Source organism: Staurois parvus, unplaced genomic scaffold, assembly GCF_062004578.1.
Source record: "Staurois parvus isolate SC_StPar_1 unplaced genomic scaffold, SC_StPar_1.0 ptg001122l, whole genome shotgun sequence".
Lineage (NCBI taxonomy): Eukaryota > Metazoa > Chordata > Amphibia > Anura > Ranidae > Staurois > Staurois parvus.
Window position 1 is genome coordinate 1,536,726 of NW_028318918.1, and position 19,831 is coordinate 1,556,556.

The window sequence follows — 19,831 nt, forward strand, 5'->3', positions numbered from 1 at the left end:
GATATGGTAAACAGGTAATAATAAAATCACTTGCCCACGAGGAAGGAAGAAGCGGTTTGCTTCAGCTCCACATTTGAAAGGCAGGAGACATTGAAATCACGATGAATACACCATCATAAGCAGCCCGCACATGGTGATCTCGAGGCACGGCATACTTCCACCGGTGGCAAGTTATTAGCCGTATAGTATACTGAGGCTTGAACCCTAACCTATATATGAGGTATACCTTTACACCTCTGAAAAACCTGTGCTTATTTTTACCTCAGAATTGGGGGAATTTTTTGAACTCCCATTGGAGTAATACGTATTTAATATGTTATATATGTGCTGTGGCATGTGAAAATAGTCTCACATATCCATTAGGATTACATTACTTCCTCATCATTTGAGCAATTTTTGGAAACCCAGTTTTGGGTATATATTTCACAGTATATTTAGACTGAGCCATATCAGTCTGGACTGTATATATTCACCACCTGGCTTCCCACCCCTGCATTCACTTTTTTCATCAAGACCCGATCGTACTTCAAGTGGATTAAGTCCTCTTGATCTTCTATATGGTAATATTTAGTTTATTTTACCTTTATTTATTTTTATTCAGATATATGCTTTTTGTCATTGATGTCTCACATTTATACAGCTCTTTAGAATCATCTATTAATGTGGATACACTTTCATCTGGGGTGGTTACCCAGGAAGGCCATATATCCATCCTTCAATGATGGTCAAGCTCTTGAGAAGGTAATGATTTAAATATACACTAGCTATGTGTTTGCTGGGCTGATCTATTTGCCCAGTATATTTACCCTATTTTAGTTCCACCTACTATGATCTCTCTTTTTTGGTTTTTCCATTTCAGGAAGTCATTCTACTTACTGTGATTATTACCATAATGTGTCCTTGAAGAATGATCTCCCTATGCTGATTTTCTATGGAAAATATGGAAAATTCTTTGATCTAATAGTTAGGAACTCTATTGCCTTATGTGGATCCTGAATTGCTGAACAACCACTTTATTTGGAGACTCCGAATGTTTTTAAGTGATTTTATTATTACCTGTTTAACATATCTATGTCTAACCTCTATATGATCCATGTGATCGAATAAAGTTTTTTGAATGATAATATTACTCCGCTTGGATTTTGAAGTAACCACTTTTGTTTGAGCAGTACTGCATCTGTCACACTGCTATTTTTTGTTAGGTACATATTGGGTTTATAAATCCACACTAATTATGAGTGAGACGGAGATATTAATATGACATATTTATATGTGTCATATTAGGTGGCTTTTTCTCATTTGGTTGTCCAATCAGTGCTGTGCAGACAGAGTGTCAGGGGTCCTGCAGCCTCATAGGACAATCAGGAGAGAATGAAAACTCCTCCTACAAGCTTTAACCAGTTTTTTTTCAAAATTTTTGGCCTTTGTTGGTTTAGCAAAAAATGAAAAACAAAACCCTATTTCATTTGGGCACAGCAGTGCATGATCGCGCAATTCTCATTTAAAGTGCGAGAGCGCTGAAAGCTGAAACTTGGCCTGGGCAGGAAGGTGATGAAAGTGCCTGGAATGGAAGTGGTTAAGGAAAAAGAGACCAGAGTTTGTCTAAATCTGAAAGAATGATTCCATGAAGGACACAATTCCATGTGCGTTTGTGAATCATAATGATGGAACGGGGGGTGTGGGCACAGGTCATAAAAGACTACGGGGGTGTTTGGTTTGAGGAAATCCAGTCATTTATCTGACACCAGCCTGCCCATGATAAGAAACAGCTAATAATAATGGGTAATATTTAATAATATAGATAGCCCTACCATAATAGACTACTCAATAAAGACTTTAAATGCCTATCAGGTTCCCATTCCTATCGCCGAACTCTCTACCTTTGGGGAAACCTGCCAAGAAAAATGCAATCTAACAGCTGCATCAGCCCCACGAGGATCGGAGGCCGGGCCCTGACCCTCTGATTTTACAGCTGTGTAAAAGTCAGCCTGACAAGAGTGGCTGAGCGATGGTTTCTATGGAAATATCAATGGGGCAGAAGGGAAGCCGGCTGGTGGGCAGACATCCAACACTTATCCCCCAAAGCACGGCAGCTAGAACCACAGGCCGGAATGCTGTGCACTGATGAGCATCTGTCCTGGCATGTAGCAGTCTGTGAACTCCCACCACGGCGGTGGCCTTGGGTTACTACGGTCGGCCAGAATCTGGCACTGCTCACTCCTAGAACTGATTTACTTCAAGAAGCTCAGGAGAGACAGCGAGGAATGAAGGTTGCACAATAAAACTATGGGAATACAGAACATGGACTGCAAATCCGGAAGGTTCTGAACTGTACGGAATTGTTGGGGGTTGTGGAGTGGGTTAGGGGACTCTGACTGGATGGCCATGTAGGGGACAAGGTTTCTGAAGGAAGCAGGGGAGAAGCGTGGGAGATTGGGATGCACTGTGGGAGGCTGGGCAGTGAGATGGAAGGTTGAGGGGCACCTAGGGAGGCTGGGCAGTGAGATGGAAGGTTGAGGGGCACTGTGGGAGACTGAGCAGTGAGATGGAAGGTTGAGGGGCACTGTGGGAGACTGAGCAGTGAGATGGAAGGTTGAGGGGCACCGTGGGAGACTGAGCAGTGAGATGGAAAGTTGAAGGGCACTGTGGGAGGCTGGGCAGCGCTGTGGAATGTTGGGGGGCACTGTGGAGGCTGGGCAATGAGATGGAAGGTTAAGGGGCACTGTGGGAGGCTGGGCAGTGAGATGGAAGGTTGAGGGGCACTGTGGGAGACTGAGCAGTGAGATGGAAGGTTGAGGGGCACTGTGGGAGGCTGGGCAGTGAGATGGAAAGTTGAAGGGCACTGTGGGAGGCTGGGCAGCACTGTGGAATTTTTGGGGGCACTGTGGAGGCTGGGCAATGAGATGGAAGGTTAAGGGGCACTGTGGGAGGCTGAGCAGTGAGATGGAAGGTTGAGGGGCACTGTGGGAGGCTGAGCAGCGAGATGGAAGGTTGAGGTGCACCGTGGGAGGCTGAGCAGTGAGATGGAAGGTTGAGGGGCACCGTGGGAGGCTGAGCAGCGAGATGGAAGGTTGAGGGGCACCGTGGGAGGCTAAGCAGCGAAATGGAAGGTTGAGGGGCACCTTGGGAGGCTGAGCAGCGAGATGGAAGGTTGAGGGGCACTGTGGGAGGCTGAGCAGTGAGATGGAAGGTTGAGGGGCACTGTGGGAGGCTGAGCAGTGAGATGGAAGGTTGAGGGGCACTGTGGGAGGCTGAGCAGTGAGATGGAAGGTTGAAGGGCACTGTGGGAGGCTGGGCAGCACTGTGGAATGTTGGGGGGCACTGTGGAGGCTGGGCAATGAGCTGGAAGGTTAAGAGGCACTGTGCGAGGCTGAGCAGTGAGATGGAAGGTTGAGGGGCACTGTGGGAGGCTGGGCAGTGAGATGGAAGGTTGAGGGGCACTGTGGGAGGCTGAGCAGCGAGATGGAAGGTTGAGGGGCACCGTGGGAGGCTGAGCAGCGAGATTGAAGGTTGAGGGGTACCGTGGGAGGCTGAGCAGCGAGATGGAAGGTTGAGGGGCACCGTGGGAGGCTGAGCAGCAAGATCGAAGGTTGAGGGGTACCGTGGGAGGCTGAGCAGCTAGATGGAAGGTTGAGGGGCACCGTGGGAGGCTGAGCAGTGAGATGGAAGGTTGAGGGGCACTGTGGGAGTCTGAGCAGCGAGATGGAAGGTTGAGGGGCACCGTGGGAGGCTGAGCAGCGAGATGGAAGGTTGAGGGGCACCGTGGGAGGCTAAGCAGCGAAATGGAAGGTTGAGGGGCACCGTGGGAGGCTGAGCAGCGAGATGGAAGGTTGAGGGGCACTGTGGGAGGCTGAGCAGTGAGATGGAAGGTTGAGGGGCACTGTGGGAGGCTGAGCAGTGAGATGGAAGGTTGAGGGGCACTGTGGGAGGCTGAGCAGTGAGATGGAAGGTTGAAGGGCACTGTGGGAGGCTGGGCAGCACTGTGGAATGTTGGGGGGCACTGTGGAGGCTGGGCAATGAGCTGGAAGGTTAAGAGGCACTGTGCGAGGCTGAGCAGTGAGATGGAAGGTTGAGGGGCACTGTGGGAGGCTGGGCAGTGAGATGGAAGGTTGAGGGGCACTGTGGGAGGCTGAGCAGCGAGATGGAAGGTTGAGGGGCACCGTGGGAGGCTGAGCAGCGAGATCGAAGGTTGAGGGGTACCGTGGGAGGCTGAGCAGCGAGATGGAAGGTTGAGGGGCACCGTGGGAGGCTGAGCAGCAAGATCGAAGGTTGAGGGGTACCGTGGGAGGCTGAGCAGCTAGATGGAAGGTTGAGGGGCACCGTGGGAGGCTGAGCAGTGAGATGGAAGGTTGAGGGGCACTGTGGGAGTCTGAGCAGCAAGATGGAAGCTTGAGGGGCACTGTGGGAGGCTGAGCAGCGAGATGGAAGGTTGAGGGGCACCGTGGCAGGCTGAGCAGCGAGATGGAAGGTTGAGGGGCACTGTGGGAGGCTGAGCAGCGAGATGGAAGGTTGAGGGGCACTGTGGGAGGCTGAGCAGTGAGATGGAAGGTTGAGGGGCACTGTGCGAGGCTAAGCAGTGAGATGGAAGGTTAAGGGGCACTGTGGGAGGCTGAGCAGTGAGATGAAAAGTTGAGGGGCACTGTGGCAGGCTGAGCAGTGAGATGGAAGGTTGAGGGGCACTGTGGGAGGCTGGGCAGTGAGATAGAAGGTTGAGGGGCACTGTGGGAGACTGAGCACTGAGATGGAAAGTTGAGGGGCACTGTGGGAGGCTGAGCAGTGAGATGGAAGGTTGAAGGGCAGTGTGGGAGGCTGGGCAGGGCTGTGAAATGTTGGAGGGCACTGTGGAGGCTGAGGGCTCTCAGGGGGCTGGGGACACTGTAGGCCACTATAGTAGATTGAGGGGCATTATGGAAGGCACCGTGAGAGGTTTAAGGATCTGCAGTTGGTTGAAGGCCCAAGAAAAGGGAGGCTGCGGCACAGCAGTGGACCATGGCCAGGTGGTTGAGAGCCACTGGTCTAGATAACATGAGAGCTGACAAGATGAGGCATTCAGTAACCAGGATTGCATGTAGTGTTCATAAAGCCCATTAGAAGCAGCATGGTGGATGATGCCCTTCTTATAAGATTTCCCACTTTTGTTTGCACCCATGCTGCCTATTTATTAGAGTTTACATTTAAAAAAAGCAGCCTACTATCATACTGCTGAACACCAGTGAGAAGCCTGCAGAAACACATGGCTACAGGCTACTGGAACAATGGAGAGTGAAAGGCAAACTGTAAATATTATACGAGTTCTATCCAAGGAACAGGCTAACAGGTGCCCAATGGTCAATACAGCCCTGACAGTAGCAAATACGTAAGCAGATGCTCTTGTTGTTGTAGTAGTTTTCCCATCCATGATATCCAATAATTAGGCATGGCAGATGTTGGTGCCACGGACACAGCGCACTGCCAGCAGATTACATACAAACCAGCTTAATCTGCCAAGACAAAGGCTCCGGGCACAGGCAAAGACACAATTTGGAACATACTTTAACCACTTGCATTTCACCAGTTGTAGGAGAACTAGAAGTCCCAGCATGCAAGTTGCACATATAATCATAGATTCATATCTGAACATTATAGCCAATGCTCTAAACCAGTGGTCTCCAAACTGTGGCCCGGGGGCCAGATACAGAACTTTGCTTGCATTTATCCAGCCCTTGGGACACTATTACCTCCACTGATACAAACAATGGGGTATAATTCCCCCCCACTGACACCAATGAAGGGGCACAATTCCTCCCAATGACTCCAACGATGGGACACAATTTCTCCCAATGACACCAACAATGGGAACCAATGAAGGGGCACAATTCCTCCTAATGACATCAACTATGGGTCACAGTTTCTCCCAATGACACCAACAATGGGGCCCCATGATACCAATGGAGTGGCAAAATTCCTCCCAATGACTCCAACGATGGGACACAATTTCTCCCAATGATACCAACAATGGGAACCAATGAAGGGGCACAATTCCTAATAATGACACCAACTATGGGTCACAGTTTCTCCCAAGGACACCAACAATGGGGACCAATGATACCAATGGAGGGGCAAAATTCCTCCCAATGACACCAACGATGGGACACAATTTCTCCCAATGACACCAACAATGGGCACCAATGAAGGGGCACAATTCCTCCTAATGACACCAACTATGGGTCACAGTTTCTCCCAATGACAACAACAATGGGGTCTAATGATACCAATGGAGGGGCAAAATTCCTCCCAATGACTCCAACGATGGGACACAATTTCTCCCAATGACATCAACAATGGGGCCCAATGAAACCAATGAAGGGGCACAATTCCTCCTAATGGCATCAACTATGGATAACAGTTTCTCCCAATGACACCAACAATGAGGCCCAGTGACAATAACAATGGGGCACAATTCCTCCCACTAACACCAAAGATGGAGCACAATTTCTCCCAATGATACCAAAGATAACGTCGGTGTTTTTTTCCCAATGGTGTAAGGACCTTTTCTACTCCTACTGGCCACAGTCCAGCCCCCAAAATTCTAAAGACAGTAAACTGGCCCATTGTGTAGAAAGTTTGGAGACCCCTACTCTAAATTAATAGCTTTGTTCGCCACATCATATTTACTACCTACAGTAATGATACACATAAAACTGGTAAAGTAGAAAAGGCAGCAAAATTAGTAATCCCCTGTGGGCCCGGCGGCGTATTTACCACAAGGCAAACAAGGAATTTGCCTAGGGTGGCATATTTTAGGGGGGCAGAACTGCCCTCCAGAAGAAGGGACATAGGCGGCATGGGGACCAGTTGAGATCCTGTGGGCTGCTTGATGGTGTATGCAGAGTCCAGCTGTTGTTCCTGGGGATGGCCAGAGTTGCCGGGGGGGGGTTGTAACGGAACCAAACCCCGACTGCACTTGGGTACTTCCATTAGACTACCGCCTCCCTGTCCAAACACCGACCACAGACACCACCTCTGACCATACAAGACTAGATGACACCAGTCTGTATAAACATGGAACTCTTTATTTGAAACTCAAACTGGCTTTTTATACACTCAGGAGACAAATCCCCCCTCCCTACATAATGACACAGGGCGGGGCAATCTACACTTAGCAACAAGACACACCAGCAGACAGTCCCATCAGAAGAGAGGGTGGCTGAAGACACCCCCCCCCCCACCAACCCAATACACAAATACATACATCCCATAATAGTTTGCTCCCAAGTAAGACACACAATAGAACAATGGGATGCAACCACATGGAATTAAACAATCCACAACCCCCCCCACCCCAATATTAGGTCAAATCACCCTGTACCCCTAACAGAGTGTCAGGACCGGAGCTGTGGAACGGACAGGCAGGCCTAATGGCAGGGTCACGCATAGACTGACGACAACCACCACCCACAGACCAGAGCCCCTCAGGGCACGGAGTCTAAGTCCCAGGCTGCCCTTCACCAGGGCCCCCGATGGTGGGGATGGACTTGATGCAGCCAGGAACCAGGTCGCGGCCCCCGAGACACCCCAGCTGCGGTAATGGATGCCGCCAATGGCGAATAGCTGGTAGGAACCAGAAGACAATAGCGTAGTCGGGCAGGCTGGGTCGATAACAAAGAGACAGACAGTGCAGAACGGTAGACAAGAATAACAGGTCCCAAGCCAGGTTCAGTAACGGGAGGTCAGATAAAGGGATAACGCAGAGAATAGTCTAGTCAAAAGCCGAGTCAGTTTCCAGGAGAGCCACGAGAGTATAAACAGAGCTTGTTGCAACACGACCATACAAGACACGTATGCAAAGGGCACATGCGGACAACAGGCTTATATGTGATCAACCACACCCCTCTGGGGGATGGACCGCAGAGGCCTGAAGGCATAAAAGACTCCCACCATGCTCTGCAGAAATCCAAGATGGATGCCAGCACATGGAGCAGCATAACCTCTGGGAAAAGGTAGGACCATGACACAGGCACAGGGTGACTTACACATAAGAGGGATATCGGGAGCTGAGACAGGGGTCTCCCCACCTCTCCAAAGTGAGCTGTGTTCCATGGGCCCCCCACCCAAAGTGACCCCTGTCACAGGGTTGTTAGTGGAAGGCTCTCTTAGGTGGGGGGGTCCAATTTTTGTGTTGCCTAGGGCAGCACAAAACCTAAATACACCACTGCCTGGGACAGTGAATCCAGGATACTCACCTCTGTTCCTCTACATCAGTGAAGCAACATCAGGATGTTCTGATGTGGAAGTGGAAGTGGCTCTTAAGAAACAGCAAAACACCAGCTAAAACTAGTCTAAAAATGATTATACAAAAGTAGTCAATGATGCAAAATATTTGAACTCTTTCCCCCCAAAAAATCAATATACATTAGCAAATGGATAAGTACTAGCCAGGTTAGTGGTTCTATGATTCAAGGCTTGCATGCAATATGTGCATGCAGCAGAGCTTGATTGGCTCCTAGTGCAGCCCCGTCCCCGCTCTGTTGTAGGGTGCAGTGGATTATAAATGGTTGTCTAAAAAAAAGATTCAGTTACTCAATCTAGTTGGTGATAAAGACCAATTTTTAAAATGTGAATGAATACAGAAAAGGGATTTTTCTATTTGCCTGAGAGACGGCTTTTAAATCTGAAGGCAATACAATCTAATCCAGCTTTTGCTCTGCTAGGTAAAGAGGTCCACTGAGCGGTCAGTTGGCCAACAAGTATCTCAACAGCGAAATCTAACGTTACTTACTCCTCGTCCCGCAGCCGTTCCTCCTCTTCCTGGATCTGCAGATGATTCTTTACCGGGGCCAAGTTTTCTGTTTTGGCATTGTAATTTCGAAAGCAAACATTTAGCTTCTCATCAAACTCATTGACGAGGTCTTCCATGGACTTGAAGCTGATTATTTCAGAGCTGAAGTTCTCTAGCTCAGAGAGGGAGGCATCCTCCATATGTCGAGAGGGTGACATGTAGATACTCCTTGACTTCTCTTCTCTGTCCTCGGAGTAGGACCTCACATCCTCAAACTCCTCATCCAGGCACACCAAGGGGGCCTCCATCTCTGAGTACCTCAGGGGTGGAGGCTGGGAGGAAGCTGGCCCTTTCAGTTTGTCTGTGTGGACACAATAGAGACAACCGTTAGTCAACTGCTAATACTACGACTAAGCAAGGAATTATTAGTGACATAAGACCTCATTTATAACCTCTAACACCATCTCTTCACATGCCATATGAAAGCATGAGAGAAATTAATAAACATGACAGCAACTATACAATGATTATTGACATCAGCGGGGGAGAGTTACTAAAACTGGAGCACTTAGAATCTGCTGCAGCTGTGCATGGGAGCCAACCAGCTTCTAACTTCAGCTACTAAACCCACAACAATAAAATCAGTCTGTATATGCAGTAAAGCATGCTTGTTATGCTCATTGTGGAACCTAAAGGGTTAATCTTCTGCATTGTGTCAAAAGGCTGTTTAATCCTGTCTTCTCTGATCCGTCCCATTGTTCTACTGTCCCCAATCCATCTGCTGATAGCACAGAGCCCTAGGAGGCACTCTGCACATGCTCAGTTTGATGTGTATTGCTAGAGAGGTTTTTCTTTTCTTGGGAGAGTGCATGTGATCAGCACAGGGTCAATCAGCACTGTCCAGGGGTTCTGCATCCTCCTAGAGCAGAAAGAAAACTGCTCCTACAAGCTATAAGCAGTGCTCCGCTGGACACTGATAGAAGTCACGAGACTGCTATATATTGCTGATGAGAAAAGGTATTTAGCAGTTTACTAAACTAATTCCATTTCCATGGTCTCCCACAGTACACACAACATGGAAATGGAATTAGTTTAGTAAATATAAACTGCTAAATACCTTTTCTCATCAGCAGTATATAGCAGTCTTGTGACTTCTATCAGTGTCCAGCAGAGCACTGGTTAAAGATATGGCACTATGGTGACACTGTACTCCTAGGGTGACAGTATGTAAAAAAAAAATATTAATACATAAATAATCTAAAAAAAAATAAAATAAAAATGTTTTAAAAATTATAATTTTTTTTTTATAAACTGATTTGTTTTTTTTGTTTTGTTTTTTTACCAAAAAGATATCTGAATACATTTTGGCCAAGATTTGTGAAGAAAGATTATTTATTTGCAAATTTTTAAAGGAACAATGCTTTTTTTTTTAATTTTTTGGTCTTGTTCGTTTATATAGCAAAAAAATTAAAATCCCAGTGGTGAATAAATACCACCAAAAGAAAGTTTTATCTGTCTCAAAAAAATGCTAAAAATGTCATTTGGGTACAGTGTTGCATGACCGTGCAATTGTCATTCAAAGTGTGATAGCGCTGCAAGCTGAAAATTGGCCTGGACAGGAAGGGGGTGAAAGTGTCCGGACTGGAAGGGGGTGAAAGTGTCTGGACTGGAAGGGGGGGAAAGTGTCCGGACTGGAAGGGGGGGAAAGTGTCCGGACTGGAAGGGGGTGAAAGTGTCCGGACTGGAAGGGGGGGAAAGTGTCCGGACTGGAAGGGGGTGAAAGTGTCCAGACTGGAAGGGGGGGAAAGTGTCCGGACTGGAAGGGGTGAAAGTGTCCGGACTGAAAGGGGGTGAAAGTGTCCGGACTGTAAGGGGGTCAAAGTGTCTGGACTGGAAGGGGGGGAAAGTGTCTGGACTGGAAGGGGGGGAAAGTGTCCGGACTGGAAGGGGGTCAAAGTGTCCGGACTGGAATGGGGTCAAAGTGTCCAGACTGGAAGGGGGGGAAAGTGTCCGGACTGGAAGGGGGTGAAAGTGTCTGGACTGGAAGGGGGGTGAAAATGTCCGGACTGGAAGGGGGGAAAGTGTCCGGACTGGAAGGGGGTGAAAGTGTCCGGACTGGAAGTGGTTCTGCAAAAACTGACTAATGCAAGAGGAACAGCAGCACACAGTCACTGGGATCTCACACACTTGTCTGTACTACCTAATGTCCTTGCATAGTTGGATGCCTCCTTCCAATATCTGACAGACACCTCTCCTGTGAATTCTTCAGACCAGATCCCCAAAATGAAGTCCCTCAGTCAGCTCCAGCAGAATTCAGTAAAAATCAGGCCCCCCCGGCTAGCATAGCTGGGACCACAATGAGCAAATGACAAAGTACAGCTGGACTGCCCAGAAAGCGCGGATCTCCTCCTGTAGGACAAGAAACCCTCTGCTCCAGGCCTCAAAATATTTATACTCCCTCCCAGCCACCTTCTGGTCACTCTCCCCCAGGGATTGTCTGGAACCACATAAATATTCAGGCTGCTGATTCCAGTCCTCATGCACACTTTTTACACCGGCTGTTTTTACGCTTTTGACGATTTTTCTACAGCCAGTAAACCCCCCAGCATGTTATCCTATGTGTCCATACACACATAGACTTGAATCCATGTTTTTTGGCTGGAAAAAACCCAGGATTAGTGGGTTTCTGGAGGAGTTTTTTAGCCCTCACACACACGGGACGTTTTGATAACGCTGGTAACGTTAGCTGTGTAAAGTCATGTTAAAAACATGAGTTTTTCAGCATTTTTTAGCGTTTTTTGCATTAGCATTAGCAGCGTTTTCAAGCATTTTTCCGCGTTGCATTTCTTAGCATTTTTGTTTTAAAAAAATTTTTGGGGGGTCAGAAAAAATCCCAAAATGCTGGTTTGCAGTGTTTTACCGTGTTTTTCAGCGTTAGAGTCAGGGGCGGACTGACTCTTTTGAAACTCGGGCACTGCCCGAGGGCCCGGGGTCAGTAGGGGGCCCCATGAGATGCCCCTGGTACCTTTTTCATAGGCTTTTTTGAGTTTGGGCAAGGACACAGGGGCCCCATGATCCCCTATTGCCCGGGGGCCCCATGAGTTGTCAGTCCGCCCCTGGTTAGAGTGTTTTTACAGCTAAAAAAACTCCTCTAGAAACACACTAGTTCTGGGTTTTTTCCAGCCAAAAAACTATGCTTCCAGTCTATGTGTGTATGGACACATTCGATAACATGCTGGGGGGTTTACTGGCTGTAGAAAAAAATGTCAAAAACCAAAAACAGCCGCTGTAAAAACATCCCGTGTGCATGAGGACTAAGCTGTAAAAATGCTCTAACGCTGAAAAACGTGGTTAAATGCAGGCATAGTACAGGAGATGACCAGAGACTGCGGACAGTACAGGGATGACCAGAGACTGCGGACATAGTACAGGGATGACCAGAGACTGCGGACACAGTACAGGAGATGACCAGAGACTGCGGACATAGTACAGGAGATGACCAGACTGCGGACAGTACAGGAGATGACCAGAGACTGCAGACATAGTACAGGAGATGACCAGACTGCGGACAGTACAGGAGATGACCAGAGACTGCGGACACAGTACAGGAGATGACCAGAGACTGCGGACACAGTACAGGAGATGACCAGAGACTGCGGACACAGTACAGGAGATGACCAGAGACTGCGGACAAACTGGCATTTTTGGAATTTTTTTGACCAAAAAAATTTGGTTTACAAATTTAATGCGTTCTCCGGGACGTTTCGTATTGCGAAAAATTTGTAAACTGAAATGCAGTTTCCCATAGGAATGCATTGAAAACCAATTAATCCGTTCCGAAGGTCAGAAAAAAGTAAAAAAAAGTCTTCTGTTCAAAAATGTTTATAAAGTGCACTTTAAAGGCACGAGGCCGGGGCTATAACCCTCCCAGGCACAATGCATCCTGGGGAAACTTCGTATTGCGGAAAAAAATCGTAAACCGAAAATTACGTTAACCAAGGCATTTGTAAACCAAGGTATGCCTGGCAATCCCTCCACTGGCCTCCACTCAGTGTCCTCCATCCCTCTCTGCCAATCCCTCCACTGGCCTCCACTCAGTGTCTTCCATCCCTCTCTGCCAATCCCTCCACTGGCCTCCACTCAGTGTCCTCCACCCCTCTCTGCCAATCCCTCCACTCAGTATCCTCCATCCCTCTCTGCCAATCCCTCCACTCAATGTCCTCCATCCCTTTCTGCCAATCCCTCCACTGGCTTCCACTCAGTGTCCTCCGTCCCTCTCTGCCAATCCCTCCACTGGCCTCCACTCAGTGTCCTCCGTCCCTCTCTGCCAATCCCTCCACTGGCCTCCACTCAGTGTCCTCCGTCCCTCTCTGCCAATCCCTCCACTGGCCTCCACTCAGTATCCTCCACCCCTCTCTGCCAATCCCTCCACTCAGTGTCCTCCATCCCTCTCTGCCAATCCCTCCACTGGCCTCCACTCAGTGAATCCATCCCTCTCTGCCAATCCCTCCACTGGCCTCCACTCAGTGTCCTCCACCCCTCTCTGCCAATCCCTCCACTGGCCTCCACTCAGTGTCCTCCGTCCCTCTCTGCCAATCCCTCCACTGGCCTCCACTCAGTGTCCTCCGTCCCTCTCTGCCAATCCCTCCACTGGCCTCCACTCAGTGTCCTCTGTCCCTCTCTGCCAATCCCTCCACTCAGTGTCCTCCATCCCTCTCTGCCAATCCCTCCACTCAGTGTCCTCCATCCCTCTCTGCCAATCCCTCCACTCAATGTCCTCCATCCCTTTCTGCCAATCCCTCCACTGGCTTCCACTCAGTGTCCTCCGTCCCTCTCTGCCAATCCCTCCACTGGCCTCCACTCAGTGTCCTCCGTCCCTCTCTGCCAATCCCTCCACTGGCCTCCACTCAGTGTCCTCCGTCCCTCTCTGCCAATCCCTCCACTGGCCTCCACTCAGTATCCTCCACCCCTCTCTGCCAATCCCTCCACTCAGTGTCCTCCATCCCTCTCTGCCAATCCCTCCACTGGCCTCCACTCAGTGAATCCATCCCTCTCTGCCAATCCCTCCACTGGCCTCCACTCAGTGTCCTCCACCCCTCTCTGCCAATCCCTCCACTGGCCTCCACTCAGTGTCCTCCGTCCCTCTCTGCCAATCCCTCCACTGGCCTCCACTCAGTGTCCTCCGTCCCTCTCTGCCAATCCCTCCACTGGCCTCCACTCAGTGTCCTCTGTCCCTCTCTGCCAATCCCTCCACTCAGTGTCCTCCATCCCTCTCTGCCAATCCCTCCACTCAGTGTCCTCCATCCCTCTCTGCCAATCCCTCCACTCAGTGTCCTCCATCCCTCTCTGCCAATCCCTCCACTCAGTGTCCTCCATCCCTGTCTGCCAATCCCTCCACTGGCCTCCACTCAGTGAATCCATCCCTCTCTGCCAATCCCTCCACTGGCCTCCACTCAGTGTCCTCCACCCCTCTCTGCCAATCCCTCCACTGGCCTCCACTCAGTGTCCTCCACCCCTCTCTGCCAATCCCTCCACTGGCCTCCACTCAGTGTCCTCATCCCTCTCTGCCAATCCCTCCACTGGCCTCCACTCAGTGTCCTCCACCTCTCTCTGCCAATCCCTCCACTGGCCTCCACTCAGTGTCCTCCGCCCCTCTCTGCCAATCCCTCCACTGGCCTCCACTCAGTGTCCTCCACCCCTCTCTGCCAATCCCTCCACTGGCTTCCCATTGCCCAACGGATAAAATTAAAAACACTAACAATAACATATAAAGCCATTTATAACGCCCCAAATTACATATCCGATCTTGTCTCCAAATATCACCCAAACCGTACTCTCCGCTCCTCACACGACCTCCTGCTCTCTAGCTCCCTTGTCTCCTCCTCCCATGCTCGTCTCGAGGACTTCTCCAGAGCCTCCCTTATCCTCTGAAACTCTCTACCCCAATCTATCAGACTATCGCCTACTCTGCTCACTTTTAGGTTGATCTCTGAAAACCTATCTCTTCAGGGAAGCCTATCCTGCCCTCAGCTAATAATGGAATCTTCTATTCTTCCAACCAATCCATCTCCCACAGTTATTACCTTTTGTACCTCAAGACCCTCCCACTTAGATTGTAAGCTCCCAGGATCAGGGCCCTCCTATCCCTCTTGTATTGAACTGTATTGTTGCTGTATTGTCTCCCTTTATATTGTACAGTGCTGAGCAAACTGTTGGCGCCATAAATCCTGTATAATAATAATATATAAATCATGTATAATAATAATAATAATATATAAATCCTGTATAATAATAATAATAATAATAATATATAAATCCTGTATAATAATAATAATAATATATAAATCCTGTATAATAATAATAATATATAAATCCTGTATAATAATAATAATAATAATAATAAATCCTGTATAATAATATATAAATCCTGTATAATAATAATAATATAAATCCTGTATAATAATAATAATATATAAATCCTGTATAATAATAATAATATATAAATCCTGTATAATAATAATAATAATAATAATAATAATATATAAATCCTGAATAATAATAATAATAATATATAAATCCTGTATAATAATAATAATAATAATAATAATAAATCCTGTATAATAATAATAGTGGGATAAGTTGGAATATAAGAAACACGATTGCTAACTAAATTCTGCCCCTTGGCCTCATACCCTGTCAGTTGTATTACTGTGGCACATTTCAAGAAGTAAATATATCCTACGCCACTGACATCACATGGGATAATTGCAGAGCCCATTTACTGAAGGAAATGATTTGCTAAATAGGGGTTATGAATGCGCCCCCAGCAGTGTCAATCACTGCACCGCATAGAGAGAAAGTTAATGAGCTTTCACTACCAAATCTGAGCTTTTCCTGCATCGCCTGCTAATTGCCTCCTTACCTTGAATGACTTTTATAGAAAGCAAACTATTGGAAGGTAAGAAATGACATCATTCTTCTCGTCTCATTTTAATAAGCCTAATGTTTTTTCTAGCTGTGTGGTTTCTCGTTTTCTTATATACAGGTGGTGGTGGGGATTTCCGAATGGTATCATATAACTACAGGCGTACCTCGGTTTACGAATGTAATGCGTTCTCCAGGACTTTTCGTATTGTGAAAAATTCGTAAACCGAAACGCGGTTTCCCATAGGAATGCACTGAAAACCAATTAATCTGTTCTGGAGGTCAGAAATAAGTAAAAAAAAAAATTATTTTTTTTTTCAAAACTTTTTATAAAGTGCACTTTAAAGGCATAAATACTGTACAGGGACCTGATTAAAAATCAATTCGTAAATGCATTGAATACAAATTAATCCATTCCGGAGGTCAGAAAAAAAGTGAAAAAAAAATGTATCTGTTCAAAACTCTTTATAAAGTGCACTTTAAAGGCATAAATACTGTACAGGGACATGATGAAAAATGAATTCGTAAATGCATTGAAAACCAATTAATCCGTTCCGGAGGTCAGAAAAAAGTAAAAAAAATGTATCTGTTCAAAACTCTTTATAAAGTGCACTTTAAAGGCATAAATACTGTAGAGCAGTGGTTCTCAACCTTCCTAATGCCGTGACCCTTTAATACAGTTCCTCATGTTGTGGTGACCCCCAACCATAAAATTATTTACCCAGTAATTATAATTCATGAAGTGTCGTTTTACCTCCAATATGCTGCTTTCAACACAGTAGCTGCTTTTAACAGAGTAGCTGCTTTCAACACAGTAGCTGCTCTTTACACATCGGAAATATGTGTTTTCTGATGGTCTTAGGGGACCCCTGTGAAAGGGTCGTTCGACCCCCAAAGGGGTCGCGACCCACAGGTTGAGAACCACTGCTGTAGAGGGACATGATTAAAAATTAATTCATAAATGCATTGAAAACCAATTAATCCATTCCGGAGGTCAGAAAAAAAGTAAAAAAAATCTGTTCAAAACTCTTTATAAAGTGCACTTTAACCCCCCTGGCGGTATTCCCGAGTGTAGCTCGGGGTAGAGTTTCAGTACCAAAAGCGGTAACCCCGAGCTACACTCGGGCTTACCATGCAGCGTTGCACAGGGATTCCCTGCAGCGCTTACCTTGTCCTTCGCTCCTGCGATGCATCCCCTGCAGCGTCTCCGGCCATCTCCTCCGGCCAATGCTGCATCCGGCTTCCGTGTTCCGGTCCCTGTGACGGCGGGACGTACGAGCGCCGGAACCGGCGGCAAATTTGAAAATTTTAAAAAATTTAATTTTTTTTAAAACGATTATTTCATAGGAAAACATTGCTGTTTCAAAGCATTTCACATACATTTTGTCCCGAGTGCTTTGTCCGGCGCCCTGCCTGCATTGTTACTGTTCTTTCTGCCTGGAAACTGAGAAACGTCCATGGCGTCCAAAAAGCGTCCCTTTAGGTCAAAAGCGGTTTTAGACCGGCTAGAGAACAGCGATAGTAAATCAGAACCACTTGCAGAATTGAGTGATAATGATTCGTGGGGGAAATTCATCATCAGACATTGAAAACGATTCTGCGACTTTGCTGAGTGATGTGCGAACTTGGCGCTATATTTCACATTTCAGTGTTTTTGGTTTGATTATATTATTGAATTAAATGTATTATTATTATATTATTATTTTTTATGAGTATTTATTAAATTATAATTTATGATTTCGTGTTTCAAGTTTTATCATACCCGGAATGTTTACTAGACTCTTGTTCGGACAGATTTCAGTGAGTTATTCCTAAAAATTACAGGCCTACAATAAAAAACTACATATTTCCATGCAAAATAATGGTACCGCTTTCAGCACCAAAAATCTGAAATAATCATACCACCAGGGAGGTTAAAGGTATAAATACTGTACAGGGACATGATTAAAAATTAATCCGTAAATGCATTGAAAACCAAATATTCCATTCGTATTGTGGAAAAAAATCATAAACCGAGGCATTATGGATTTTTATTCGTAAACAGAGGTATGCCTGTATAAGATGTTAGGCACTTAGAGTTGGAGATTGACAATGGATGTTGCAGAATTTTGCAATTTTTCATTTCATGCAAAGTACAAAAAAAGTTTAACCACTTTGCCCTCCAGGGGATTTACCCCCCCCCAACAATCAGTAAGTTTTTTTTAGAACCCCCAAACATCATATATATATATACAGTTGCAAGAAAAAGTATGTGAACCCCTTGGGATTACGTGGAGTTTTGCATGAATTGGGCAAAAAATGTGCTCTGAACGTCATCTAAGTCACAACAATAGAAGAACACAGTCTGCTGAACATAATACTACACAAACATTAGATGTTGCAATGGTTTAATTGCACATAACATGTAAACATTCACAGTGCAGGGAGGAAAAAGTATGTGAACCTTTGGACTTAATAACTGGTTGACCCTCCTTTGGCAGAAATAACCTCAACCAAACGTTTCCTGTAGTTGCAGATCAGACCTGCACAACGATCTGGAGTAATTTTGGACCACTCCTCTTCACAAAACTGTTTCAGTGTAGCAATATTCTTGGGATGTCTGGTGTGAATCGCTCTCTTAAGGTCATGCCACAGCATTTCAATCGGGTTGAGGTCAGGACTCTGACTGGGCCACTCCAGAAGGTGTATTCTGTGCTGTTGCAGCCATTGTTTTGTTGAATTACTTGTATGCTTTGGGTCATTGTCCTGTTGCATCACCCATCCTCTGTGGAGCTTCAGTTGGCGGACAGATGGTCGTTCGTTTTCCTGCAAAATGTCTTGATAAACTCTGGAATTCATTTTCCCATCAATGACAACAATCCGTCCAGGCCCTGAGGCAGCAAAGCAGCCCCAAACCATGATGCTCCCTCCGCCATGTTTTACAGTTGGGATGAGGTTTTGATGTTGGTGTGCTGTGTCTTTTTTTCTCCACACATAGTGTTGTGTGTTCTTCCCAAACAACTCAATCTTGGTTTCATCTGTCCACAGTATATTTTGCCAGTAGTGCTGTGGAACATCCAGGTGCTCTTTTGAAAACTTCAAACGTGCTGCAATATTTTTTTTGGACAGCAATGGCTTCCTCCGTGGTGTCCTCCCGTGTACTCCATTCCTGTTTAATGTTTTCCTTATTGTAGATGTGTCAACAAAAATGTTAGCATGTGCCAGAGATTTCTGTAGGTCTTTAGCTGACACTCTGGGATTCTTCTTTACCTCATGCAGCATTCTGCGCTGTGCTTTTGCAGTCATTTTTACAGGACGACCGCGCCTAGGGAGAGTAGCAACAGTGTTAAACTTTCTCCATTTGTAGACAGTCTGTCTTACCATGGACACATGAACATCAAGGCTTTTGGAGATACTTTTGTAACCCTTTCCAGCTTCATGCAAGTCAACAATTCTTGATCGTAGGTCTTCTGAGAGCTCTTTTCTGCGAGGCATGGTTCACATCAGACAGTGCTTCTTGAAACCAGTAAACCCAAAACAGGTGTGTGTTTTTTAAGGGCAGGACAGCTGTCAGCAACACATCCAATATCATCACACTGATTGGAGTCAAGGTTGGCTCACTCCTGGCTCCAATTAGCTCTGGGAGAAGTCATTAAGCTAGGGCCTCACATATTTTTCCTCCCTGCACTGTGAATCTTTACATGTTATGTGCAATTAAACCATGGCAATATCTAATGTTTGTGTAGTATTATGTTCAGCAGACTGTGTTCTTTTATTGTTGTGACTTAGATGACGTTCAGAGCACATTTTATGCCCAATTCATGCAAAACTCCACGTAATCCCAAGGGGTTCACATACTTTTTCTTGCAACTGTATTTACACGCACACATATACACAGTGCTCAGCATAAATGAGTCCACCCCAACAGATTTGTCAGAAAACCTTTCCTTTTCTTTCAGAATCAACATTTTGTATGGGAAGCTATACTACAAAATACTCCCACAAATGCCGGCCATTGATTGTACACAAGATTTGTTCATTTGCACATTTTCCCTAACAAATTCATCCAAGACCATGTTGCAAAAATGAAGACACCCCAATGAAAGTCTTAGGAGCATAGCTAAAATTTAGACAACAAAATCTTAATGAACAAGAATTCATCTCCAGGTG

The 19,831-nt window shown here is 46.5% G+C and overlaps 1 protein-coding gene across 5 annotated transcripts in view; it reads right to left on the reverse strand.

The window, feature by feature from the left end:
• FEZ1 (fasciculation and elongation protein zeta 1) overlaps positions 1-19,831 on the reverse strand; it is a 101,855-nt gene that overhangs the window by 66,990 nt on the left and 15,034 nt on the right. For 4 of the 5 annotated variants that reach the window (XM_089659002.1, XM_089659001.1, XM_089659000.1 and 1 more), the window contains exon 2: positions 8,759-9,119. In XM_089659002.1, coding sequence (XP_089515128.1) covers positions 8,759-9,066 — 308 coding nt within the window. In that variant the 5' untranslated portion in view covers positions 9,067-9,119. Of the gene's footprint in view, positions 1-8,754; positions 9,120-19,831 lie in introns of those variants that run through there. The other variant, XM_089659003.1, reaches the window with a different exon arrangement.